This window comes from Scheffersomyces amazonensis (genome assembly GCF_036850825.1).
Source record: "Scheffersomyces amazonensis strain UFMG-HMD-26.3 chromosome Unknown RJT21scaffold_3, whole genome shotgun sequence".
Lineage (NCBI taxonomy): Eukaryota > Fungi > Ascomycota > Pichiomycetes > Serinales > Debaryomycetaceae > Scheffersomyces > Scheffersomyces amazonensis.
The window spans coordinates 237,510-250,413 of NW_027042743.1; the positions used below are offsets into that span (position 1 = coordinate 237,510).

Genomic DNA, 12,904 nt, shown 5'->3' on the forward strand with positions numbered 1-12,904 from the left:
AAAGAGTTAGATATTTATTTAACTCTATTTATTATCTACTCAAAATCCCCTTTCCTTCTTATTTGTATTTTCCCCTTTGTATATTTTGTTATTCTTTATTAGCATTTGTGTATTAGTAGCCCTATGTATTTTATTTGTTAGTATAAAATTTGTTCGTTCCATTTTGCAGCTGCGACTAGTTACTGTAGTAGTAGTAGTGCGATTTGTCAAAAGAAAAATAGTCCTTTTATCTGATCTCGTTAGTAATGTAATATACTGATTATTTCCGTAATAGTATAGTAATAATTTATAATGGCTGTACCGTTCCCGGATATAGATCCGTATACTATTCTCGGAGTTGGGAAGGAGTCGTCACCTCTTGAAATTAAAAAGTCATATAAAAAATTATGTCTTAAGTATCATCCAGATAAGTTACAACAACAATATCAACAGCAACAGCAAGACAATGTAGATGGACATTTATTTGCTAAAATTCAATTTGCATATAGTATCTTAAGTGATTCAAGTAAAAGACAAAGGTATGATCGTACTGGATCACTTGAAGAATTTGGAGATCAAGAAGAAGGATTTGATTGGCAAGATTATTTTAATTCAATTAATGAAAAAATTACTATTGATATGATTGAAGAAGATAAAATTAAATATCAAAATAGTGAGGAAGAACGTGAAGATATTATATCTAATTTCTTATATTATGAAGGAGATTTTCTTAAATTATTTGAATTAATACCTCATTTGGAATTTTCTGAATCAGAAGAACAACGAGTATTTGGTATAATACAAGATGAGATTGAATCAGAATTAGATAATAATGATTTAGTAGTAGATAAACTGACATTATTATCATGGAATAAATATAAAAAATCTCGTAAAACCAAAGTTAAACAAATGTTAAAAAAATTAGCAAAAGAAGCTAAAGAAGCTGAAGAAATTGAAAAAATGATTAAGGATAAAAGTAAGAGATCGATTAAGAATGAATCTGATCTTGGACTACTAATTAAAAGTCGTCAAGCTAATCGACTTGATAATCTTATAAATTCACTTGAATCTAAATATCTTGATAAAAGAGGTAAAAAGAGATCAGATAGACATATTGATGAAGATGAATTTGATCGAATCCAGAAGGATCTCGAAAGTAAACGTAAGAGGAAGTAGACAATGTCGCAGGTGGTACATCAGTATCCATACATAATAACTTTTAGTTATATAAATATTTATTGGTCTATATAGTTCAGTAGTTCAGTAGTTGTATAGTCCACATGCTTATAGTCCATATACTAAAGTTCTATACTTAGTATAGTTCTATACTTAACAGTGCTTTGTTACTCATCGCAATTTATAACACTCCCCCGCCAATAATATATATATATATATATTATATTTACGAAGACGCGCATGGAATTTTTTCAGCCTAATACTTCACCCACTGTTTTGATTTCCACTTAATATCACCAACTGAACACCATCACAATGTCCAGTGATTCAGAAGTATCTGACTATTACACCGATGGAGATGAAGATGAGTTTATGCCTTCACCTCCTGTGAAAAAACTGCATTCCAAACCATTGGCTGATGCTACTAATATTAATACATCTCCATCAACCGTATCGAATATATCTACATCATCATCAAAATCCACTACTCCTAACCCATCAAATAAGAAATCTAATTCGAATTCGAATTCAAATTCAAATTCAAATACAAACCCATCAAATAATGCTTCAGATCAATATCAAAAATTATCTCAATTAGAACATATTTTAAAAAGACCCGATACTTATATTGGATCAATTGAAAAAACTGCTATGGAAATGTGGTGTTTTGATATTTCAAGTGATTCAATGATATTTAAAGAAGTTAATATTGTACCTGGATTATATAAAATATTCGATGAAATTCTTGTAAATGCTGCTGATAATAAAATTAGAGATTCAAGTATGAAAAATATTAGAGTTAAAATAGATGCAGAAAATAATTTAATTGAAGTTATGAATGATGGGAAAGGTATACCAATTGAAATTCATGATAAAGAAAAAATATATATCCCAGAATTAATTTTTGGAAATTTATTGACTTCATCAAATTATGATGATGAAGAGAAAAAAGTTACAGGAGGTAGGAATGGTTATGGAGCTAAATTATGTAATATATTTTCAACTGAATTTCAATTAGAAACTTGTGATTTAAATACTGAAAAGAATTATAAACAAGTATGGTCGAATAATATGTCTAATGTGACTAAACCCAAAATCACTAAATTAAAATCTAAACGGGAATTTACTAGAGTTACATTTAAACCAGATTTATCAAAATTTGGTATGGATTCTTTAGATGAAGATATTTTATCAGTTTTAAGAAGAAGAGTATATGATTTATGTGGTACAGTTAAAGATTGTAATATTTATCTTAATGATAAAAAATTAAATATTAAGAATTTTAAAAATTATATTGAAATGTATATTAAAGCCATTAAGGAAAGATCTCCTGAACCAATTACAAGTGAAGAAAATAAATCTTTTACAACTTTAGTTCATGAAGTTATTAATGATAGATGGGAAATTGGTTTTGCTGTTAGTGATGGGAATTTTAATCAAGTAAGTTTTGTAAATTCAATTGCTACAACTTCTGGTGGTACTCATGTTAAATATGTATCTGATCAAATTATTGCAAAATTAATTGATACAATGTCTAAAAAGGAAAAGGGTAAAAAGAAGTTAATGATTAAACCTTTTGAAATTAGAAATAATATGTTTTTATTTTTAAATTGTCTTATTGAAAATCCTGCTTTTACATCTCAAACAAAAGAACAACTTACCACTAGAGTGGCTCAATTTGGTGGTAAACCAAGTGAAAAAGTTACTATTAGTGATCAATTTATTACAAAGATTTTAAAAACAGGTATTGTTGAAAAAATTAGAGAAATTGCTGGAGCTAATGAAGATAAAGCTTTACAAAAGGCTGATGGATCTAAAAAACTGAGAGTTAAAGGTCAAGTTAAATTAGTTGATGCAAATCGTGCTGGTACAAAAGATGGTCATAAATGTACATTAATATTAACTGAAGGAGATTCTGCTTTATCATTAGCAGTATCAGGATTAGAAGTTGTTGGACGTGATCATTATGGTTGTTTCCCATTAAGAGGTAAATTATTAAATGTTCGAGAAGCTTCAGCTGATCAAGTAGCCAAGAATTCAGAAATTAATTCTTTAAAACAAATTATTGGTTTACAACATAAAAAGCATTATAGTCCTGAAAATATTAAATCTTTAAGATATGGTCATATTATGATTATGACTGATCAAGATCAAGATGGTTCACATATTAAAGGTTTAATTATTAATTTCTTAGAAACAAGTTTCCCAGGTTTATTAAATATTCCAGGATTCTTATTAGAATTTATTACACCTATTGTTAAAGTAACTATTAAAGGTAGAGGAAATTCTAAACGAATTATACCATTTTATACATTACCTGAATTTGAAACTTGGAGAGATTCAGAAGGTAAAACTGTTAGATGGACTCAAAAATATTATAAGGGGTTGGGTACTTCAACTCCTATTGAAGCAAGAGAATATTTTTCTGCTTTAGATAAACATTTAAAGAGATTTCATGCTTTACAAGAAGATGATAAACAATATATTGATTTAGCATTTTCAAAAAAGAAAGCTGATGATAGAAAAGAATGGTTACAAGGATTTATACCTGGAACTCATTTAGATCCAAATTTATCAGAAATTCCAATAAGTGATTTTATTAATAAAGAATTAATTTTATTCTCAATGGCTGATAATGTTAGATCAATTCCTAGTGTATTAGATGGATTTAAACCTGGTCAACGTAAAGTATTATTTGGATGTTTTAAAAGAAATTTAAAAAATGAAATTAAAGTAGCTCAATTAGCTGGATATGTATCTGAACATACTGGTTATCATCATGGTGAACAATCATTAGTTCAAACTATTATTGGATTAGCACAAAATTTTATTGGATCAAATAATATTAATGTTTTAAAACCAAATGGTGCCTTTGGTACAAGAGCTGCTGGTGGTAAAGATTTTTCAGCTGCCAGATATATTTTTACAGAAATTAGTGATATAACTCGTAAAATTTTTAATCCTTTAGATGATCCATTATATACTTATATGCAAGAAGATGAACAAACGGTTGAACCTCAATGGTATTTACCAGTTATACCAATGGTATTAGTTAATGGAGCTGAAGGTATTGGAACTGGTTGGTCAACTAATATTCCATGTTATAATCCAACTGATATAGTTAATAATATTAGAAATCTTATGAATGGTAATGAATTACAAGAAATGAATCCTTGGTATAAAGGTTGGGAAGGAACTATTGAAAAAAATGGTAATGATAAATATAAAGTTATAGGAGCAATTGAACAAGTTGATGATACTACTTTAGAAATTACAGAAATCCCCGTTAAAACTTGGACTAATAATGTTAAAGAATTCTTATTATCAGGATTTGGTAATGAAAAGACTGCGGCTTGGATTAAAGATATGGAAGAACAACATGGAGTTAATATTCGATTTGTTATTAAATTAACTCTTGAAGAAATGGCTAAATCAAAAAAGATTGGATTATTAGAAAGATTTAAATTAATCTCATCTATAAGTTTAGCAAATATGGTCGCTTTTGATCCATTAGGTAGAATTAAGAGATATGAAAGTTGTTTAGATATTTTAAAAGATTTCTATTATGTTAGATTGGAATATTATCAAAAGAGAAAGGATTATTTTACTGATGAACTTCAAAATCAATTATTAAAATTGAGTGAACAAGCTAGATTTATTAAGATGATTATTGATAAAGAATTAAGTGTTTCTAATAAGAAAAGATCTGAATTAGTTGAACTCTTAAAGAAACATAAATTTGTAGCCTTTGGTAAAGATAATAAACCAGTTAAGATTGAATCTGATTTATTTGTTGAAGATGAAGATGATGAAGAAGAAGAACAAGGAGCAGATATTAGTCAATTAAATGTTAGTGGTATTATTAATCCTGATGATGAAAATGTACATAAACCAGATACAGTTTATTCAACATATGATTACTTATTAGGTATGCAAATTTGGTCCTTAAGTAGAGAAAGATATGAGAAATTATTACAACAACGTGATAATAAAGAAAGTGAATTAAAGGTTTTATTAGGAAAGAGTGCTAAAGATTTATGGAATGAAGACTTAGATTTATTCTTAGCAGCTTGGGAGAAATTCCTTGATGATGATTATAGAGATAGATCTGCTGCACCTGTTAGTAAAGGTAGTAAATCTAAGAGACCTAGAAAGACAGCTGTCAAGTCTAAATCTAAACCATCAGTTAAGAATGAAATTGATAATGATGATAATGATGATGATGATGATTTTGATTTACCAGTTCGTAAGAAGCAAACTGTTTCGAGAGTAAAATCTTCTACACCAGATATTGTTAAACAAACTGCCAAGGCTAAATCTACAACACCAGTTGTTGTTAAACCAGAAAAGAAGCAAGCAGATATATCATCAATGTTTAGTTCATCTAGTAATACTCCAATTAAGAAACCTAATAAGAAAGTAACTAGTAAGCCATCATTATTTGATGATAGTGATGATGATATACTTCTTGGATTGAGTACTGAATCTACTCCAAAGAAACCAGTACAACCTGCCAAGAATACTAGTGAGGTCAAAAAATCTCGGCCAAAGCCAGGATCTAAAGCTGCATTGTTGGAAGAATTACAAGAATTAGAAGTTAGTAAAGTTAATGTTGAACCATCTACCAGTAGAAGACCCGTCAAAAAAATTACTTATCAAGTAATTGACAGTGACGAAGAAGATATCATTATGTCTGATGAAGAAGAAGAAGAGGAAGATGACGAGGAAGAGGAGTACTACGAAGATGAATAGTGTAACACACAAATATATATATATAGTTAGTAAATTAGTTAGTTAACCTACAAAATACAAAACCAAATTGTGGGGATCTAGCACTATTTATTTAACTCCTCCACATTTTAGTCAAGTAGGCATTTATACCCTACTAACGGTTGATCTAGAAGATTGATTCAGATCGTTACTTCCCAGTTGAGAGTTTGTGTAAACATTCGTAAATGAGCTGTGTGCAGGCCGTTTCACATTAATTTAAATTAGTGGATGTCCGCCTTCGTAAAGGTGGTGGTTTTCGCGTCTCCACCGTAACAGGGCACAGCACTAATTGTAGCGGTAGTTATAGAGATGATCAGTAGTTTTTTGTAGTCATTGTATTAGTCTGTTGTTTTACATAAAGAACTTTTACTTATAGTAAGAATGGAGTTGTAGAGGTAGTTCTAGTCGTGTAGAGCTGATGCAGCAGGTCATCTATCTGTCTATAGACCTGTCTAATACTGTAATATACGAAAACACCACATTCTTATCTTTTACAGTTTGTGGGAAACCCGCCCTATTAATTACTAGTTGGACTTATTAGTGTTACCGCTAAGTATACAAACAATTGAGTATACATATTCATACATACATACATACATATATACATAAATAAAGTAAATTTAATATATGTATACATATAAATTTGTAGAATAGAGTTATATTGACACCTGTCTTTGTGGTGTAGTTTTGTACATCTGCATCCGTGCGTACTCTGACATTGTGCATCAGCTCTGTGTCCATATATATCCGAATGTCCATTCATTAAATGCTGTAAGTATACGAATAATGATTGTCTTTTTAGTTAATTAAACTAATCAACACATAACTATATCTAATAACTATATCTGTTCCCCAACTTCCCCCGAATCGATTTACACTTAAATAATTTTATTAGTCTATTACTTTACTTTACTTTATTAGTTTATTACTTATTAATTATTACTTTCCATACATTACCCTTAACTCTTTAATACACCCTTTACTTTATTATTTGGGCCCCCCAGCATAAATAATAATATTTTCTTCGTCTCCAGGCTAGTCTTCCTTCCTGAAACCGACAAGTCATAAACAAACATCTGGTTAACTGGTGTGTTATTGATTTTATATTTGTTACACTATCAAAAGTGCAAAGTGCAAAGTGCTCGTACCCCCTTTTCGTATTAGGCTTTCTAGTTGGTTAGCAATTTTTTTTCACTACCATTGTTCCTTTGTTCACTACTAAACCTAACAAACCTTTGTTAGTAGTAGTATAAATCATCAACATTCTAAATTAAAGTACCCTCAGAACTACTATATAGTATCTGTAAGGATTTAATTGGTTTGTTTTCACTTACTACCATTGAATAACTTCAATCTATTATGATTTATTTCGAAGCCAACATAACAACAACAATTCCTCGTTCTCCTAATATGTATTCAAATAGCAGCTCCGGTAATCAACAATACTTGGGTGATTACTCCTATCAACAACAGCAGCAACAGCAGCAGCAGCAACAACAGCATCAACAACATCAACAACAAGCTGCTGGATCAGCTGGAACTTCAGCTCCATCTGTCCCAAATCAAGTACCTAATCAATCTACAGGCCAACAACAACTGCCTCAAGCAAACCCATCAGGAAGTCATACTGTATTACCACCTCCAGGGGCAACAGCTGCCACTTCTTATCATTATCAAACAACAACTGCTAGTGGTTCAAGTTCAATAAGTGGAACTATTCCTAATAGTAATCCAAATATTACTAGTAAATTTACATCTCAAGATGTTCAAATATTAAAACAGTTATTAGTAGCTGGTGAAAAACACAAATGGAAACAAATTACTAAAGAAATTAATCAATCATCAACTCAAAACCTTGCAATTAATCAACAACATCAACATAATCAAGATCTTGATCCTCAATTTACTCCAACTCCCAAACCTCAACCTAAAAATGTATCACCAACTTTTGTCATTAAACAATATCAAACTTTATTAGGTTTACCTAATAATGTACTTTATTTTGGAAGTCTCGGAAGTTCTTTACCATATGTAGTAGCTCCAAATGGCTGGGATGAAATTGCTGATCAAGGTTATCATAACTTTGGAAGTGATGATATTGAATAAATCTTTCAGATGAAAAAGATGTAATCTAAAAACCAAAAAGCTCGATACAAAATATCAAAATAGAACTAATTCATAAGTTCTACCAAGAAAAGGGACCAAAATGTTAATAGATGTCTATTTCCATATATTACTACTGTTTGATTTATACAAAGGGATGAAGGGTTTAGGAAAGTTAAGTCTGTATATATATTTGCTTAATTTAGTTGAGATTTCAAAGTTGTTTTCATATAGTATCATCCGATATTACTGTTTTATTATTATCATTATATGCTATTATTGTTATTGTTGTTCGTTGTTTCTACTTTATTTTAATTTATTTCAAATTTTTAGAGAAGTAGAGATGTATTTCTATTTCTTCTCTATTTCTATTTCTATTCTATTCTATTCTATTATATCTATGCCTATTGCTATATTGTCAAATTATCTATTTAGTTCTACACTGTTTAATTTAAATGTACTAGTTAATTTTATTCATTACTTGTAGTAAATAGTTGGTTACTGTTCTAACTTACAATCCTGACATTCCACTTCTTCTGGTTTTGGTTCTGGTTCTGGTTCAGACACATTTCGATTACTACTAAGAATATTTGTAGTATCTGTTTTCATGATATGATTACCGAGCTTAACTTTAACTGATCCATTCAATGCATCTTTGATTAGTAACTTAACTAACTTTGAATCAGGGAATCCATCATAATAGTACTCTTCAGTTTGTTCACCAGTTTCTCCCTCGGTGGCATATTTCTTAGCTAATTCCGCATTCTTAAACTTTCTTTTATACAATACTGTTGTACTAGTCTCCTCAACAAGAATAATCTCAAACACTCCTGGCTTATCATAAATAGGTTGAACACTCACTTCATTAATTACTTCACCAAATGTTTGAAGTATCTCGGTAACATACCATATAGCTCGATTCTGCCATTTACATTTGGCACAATACCGTATGACCACTTTGGGATATGAATTCATATTCTCTATTACTGATGCTTCTATTACCTAAGCACGCTAGTAAGCTTAACATCCATATACTATTTTTCATTTTTTCACTACACTACACTCCACTACACTACACTACAGTACATTTTTATTATTCACTGTATTATTATTATATATTAGTTGTATCCAGCAAACTAAACTAAAAAGTGGTAATAAGAAGTGTATAAGATTTCAAACACTAACAAAGAGTATTTATGAAGAAGTAAAACAAGTTTAAAGTATATGAATACAATTATAAAATATGAGTATAAAATGATCACAATGTCATACTGAGCCAATCCCAATTATTACCATTACCATTACCATTGCCTGTACCATTACCATTATTAGTGGTATTAGTATTGGAATTATCATTAATTTCACTACCATTACTATGAATATTACTATCAATTGTTCCATTAGTATGATGGTCTTCAAATTTAATTCCAGAATTCCCATGTTGTTGAATAGTAGAAGCTGGTGAAGCTACGGAATTTAATACATTAATGAATTCATCATCATCATTATCTAAATGAAATCCCTTAATATGGTTACTAGATGATTCATTCTGTTTTATTAAATTTCCTTTCCTATTATTATATCCTCCTCCTTGTCTTTTAGAATTTATAGGTGATTTTCCTGACCCTTTTAAAGAATTAGAATTTGTATTGGTATTGGTATTAGAATTAGTATTGGTATTTGAAATGGTAGTCACACCATTAGGAGACAAGGAAGATAATAAAATTGGTGTATTAACTTTAATATCTTCTTCATAACCTTGTGGTGGCGGAGTTACAGTATTAACATTAATATTTCTTAAAGAACTTTCACTAGCAATTAAATTATTAATATTCTTAACATCACCTTTACTTATAGATGTAGGATTTAAATCGTCACCATCTTTATTAATATCACTACTAACACTGGGCTTTTTTGGATTGGTATTACGTTGTCTCTTCTTAATTACATCAGTTTTTAAACTAAGAGGACGTACTACTCCATGTAATTTTAAAAATAATCCACATGCATTACATAATGGTTGACCTTGAGGATTTCTTCTCCAAAGTGGAGTTGTTTTAGTATGACAATTAGTACATGAAACTCCAGAATTTGGATTGGTTTGTTGATTTAAATTATTAGGTACTGACATTGAAGTTGGTATAACAATATTATTTGAATCAATAGGAGTTGTAGGAATATCTAAAGGTGATGAAGTTCTCTTTGTCTTGGTAGGAATTATTGAAGATTTATTATTCTTTGATTTCTTTACCGTAGGCTTTTTAATATTATTCTTTGAATTCAAATCAACATTACTTATACTTCTATTAAGTCCTGAAGTTAATGTTGTTGCACTATCATTATTATTATCAACAAATGAATTAGGTAAATTATTATCAATTCCATAAAATGTACCACTATTACTCGAAGGGAATGATTGAACATTATCAAAATATGTCAGTTGATTAAATGGTTGAGATGCAAATTGAGGTGTAAAATCTAAACGAGGTGATTGACTCGTTTGACTATTAGAATTATTATTACTAAAATTTTGACTAGCCAATTGGAAAGTACCATTAGTTCCATCATTATAAGATTTTGAGAAATTAGTGGCAGATTGACTAATAGATCTATTTATTTCAGGTCTACCTGAAATACTTTGCTGATGAAATTGATGTTGATGATGAAAATCAGGTAAACTCACTATTGAACTATCATGTCTAATTAAATTAGATGGTGAAGCTGCAGTGGAAGAAATGCTATTAAAACGATTAGTACTATTATTATCATTAGCATATTGATTCAAAATAGTTGATGGTCCAATACTAATATTTGAATGAGAATGAGGTAAAGATGTTGATATTCCGTGTTGACTTTCATGAGGAGTTCCAAAATCGCTAAATTCATGTTTAATAAATTGATTAGAATGCATATCAATATCCATTTCATTATAGAAATTATTATTAGGACCTTCAAATGCTAAAGGATCCAAGGAAAATTCATATTGTTGATGACCAGCAAAATCAATTTGAGGTGATTGCCTTTGAGAAGATGGTAAAGTTATCTTTGGTTTCAAAACTTGATTATTATTATTATTATAGTTGTTGTTGTTGTTGTTATTCTTTTCTTGACTTAAAGACATCGATAGATTTGATCGAAGTGTTATTGGTGGAACATTATTTGTACTTGTAATTAAGGGTGAAAATTCTGCTGGTCTTTTCCTATTAACAGGAGTATCATTTTTAGAATTTGATGAACGTTTGTTAATAATAAGATTGTCAGTTGTTGAAGATTGACCCATTCTACGAATATGAGCCACATAATCAAAATCATCAGCTGCTGGATCTAAACTAGGAGAATTCCCATTAGATGCATCAAGATTTTCTCTTATATTATTAATATTAGAAGTTTGAATTATTGATTTATTATTCTTTAAATTATTAGTAATAAACATCATTCTCCAAGTTAAATTTTCCATACGTTCTCTATAAGGTAAAGATTCTTTAGCACGATTATACATTCTCCATAAACCTTCTAAACTTTCAGCTTCATTAGCTAAAAGGGATGATAGACTTATTGTATTATTATTTGAACTAGTAGTATGATTTGGATTTGATGCAGAATTAGTTGAGAATGTAAATTTTGTATTTGGTACAGAAGCATGAGGAGGATTAGTTATTGATGAAGCATTTGAATTTGGAGTATTTGAATGAGAAAATGATGTTGAAGTATTTGTAGTTGCTGCACTTGCAGTAGTATATTGGAAAGGTTTATTTGAATTTGTATTAGTTAAAATAGTGGTGGAAGTTGTACCTAAAGCTCCTCCCAGTGAGTTATAGGGAGTCATAGTTGAACTCTTGGAGGATAAGTAGTTAAATGGACGATGACTTGATTATTCACTAAAGAACTAAGAAAGAAATAAAATATATTGATATTGAATCAAGGATTGGAATTGGGATTGGGATTGGGATTGGAATGGGAAAAAGAAATTCAGAATATGAATTATAATAAGAATAAGAATTAGAATTAGAATTATAATAAAAGAATAAGAATTAGAATTATAATATAATATATTATATTATAAGAATAATAATAAGAATTAACGTATAATAAACAGGTGTTGAGGCCCGAACAGAATCCGGTAGATATTTCAGGTATATACGCAATGCTACGACTAAAATAAGTACGGAAGAATACAAAGAATATGCTACATATAAGTTACATATACCGGCATTTAGCAAATTTGGGGCGACAACGGAGTGGTTGGTTTGTAATATGTAAATAGTTTACTGCAATATAAGGATGGCAGGGGGCACAAGACTTATTGATGAACAAATAGGCTGTATTAATGGCTTGTACCCCTTACACTGCGTTGTATAGAATAATGAGTTTGCGATATGTACAAAAAGTATATTTGTATTGTATTATTACAATGATTAATATATTTGTTAAAGATCTATTAACTCATTTGTCACCATGTCATCAACTTTCTTCTTGGCTACCGTCTGATCTATTGCTGACTTAGATCCCAACGGTCACTGTTTCAAATTCTTATTGGTGATTGATTGATTGTTTTAGTTGTTTCTTTTTTTTTCACACCCATTTCGCTTAATTAGGGAGCTTATGTAAGTCTTCTATAACCTAAAGATTCTGTTATCGCCCGCTGTGATTGGCTCGATTACGAATTAGGTTATCGGAACGCAGTACGGCATACAGCGCCCCCTCCAAATTTTGTGTAATACAACGGTGCGATAAAGGAATTTAAGGCGCCTTTGACCAGTTAGCTGGTCTGTAATATTATGACATGTAATGGAATAATTAGGAACTAAATATTAAATAGGAAAGACCTCCCGACTTTGCTCAGTCCATTTCTTTACTTCGGTTGCTTTGTCCCTGG

General features: G+C 29.9%; 5 protein-coding genes across 5 annotated transcripts; 3 read left to right on the forward strand and 2 right to left on the reverse strand. All coding sequences in view use genetic code 12, as the record gives it.

The window, feature by feature from the left end:
• Positions 1-22: 22 nt before the first annotated feature.
• RJT21DRAFT_30572 (uncharacterized protein) lies at positions 23-1,313 on the forward strand. Its single transcript, XM_064884093.1, has one exon. It carries the CDS (start codon positions 292-294, stop codon positions 1,153-1,155), a length of 864 nt encoding a protein of 287 aa, XP_064738225.1. The 5' UTR covers positions 23-291; the 3' UTR covers positions 1,156-1,313.
• TOP2 (DNA topoisomerase 2) lies at positions 1,311-6,234 on the forward strand. The gene has a single exon (XM_064881576.1). It carries the CDS (start codon positions 1,471-1,473, stop codon positions 5,905-5,907), a length of 4,437 nt encoding a protein of 1,478 aa, XP_064738226.1. The 5' UTR covers positions 1,311-1,470; the 3' UTR covers positions 5,908-6,234.
• A 752-nt stretch (positions 6,235-6,986) lies between these two features.
• RJT21DRAFT_30563 (uncharacterized protein) lies at positions 6,987-8,279 on the forward strand. Its single transcript, XM_064884092.1, has one exon. The coding sequence runs from the start codon at positions 7,285-7,287 to the stop codon at positions 8,029-8,031; it is 747 nt and encodes a 248-aa protein (XP_064738227.1). The 5' UTR covers positions 6,987-7,284; the 3' UTR covers positions 8,032-8,279.
• RJT21DRAFT_30520 (uncharacterized protein) lies at positions 8,279-9,144 on the reverse strand. The gene has a single exon (XM_064884091.1). The coding sequence runs from the start codon at positions 9,001-9,003 to the stop codon at positions 8,527-8,529; it is 477 nt and encodes a 158-aa protein (XP_064738228.1). The 5' UTR covers positions 9,004-9,144; the 3' UTR covers positions 8,279-8,526.
• A 142-nt stretch (positions 9,145-9,286) lies between these two features.
• GAT1 (Gat1p) lies at positions 9,287-11,854 on the reverse strand (the record flags this gene model as incomplete). Its single annotated transcript, XM_064880182.1, has 1 exon — positions 9,287-11,854. One exon carries the CDS (start codon positions 11,852-11,854, stop codon positions 9,287-9,289), a length of 2,568 nt encoding a protein of 855 aa, XP_064738229.1.
• Between the last annotated feature and the right edge of the window lie 1,050 nt (positions 11,855-12,904).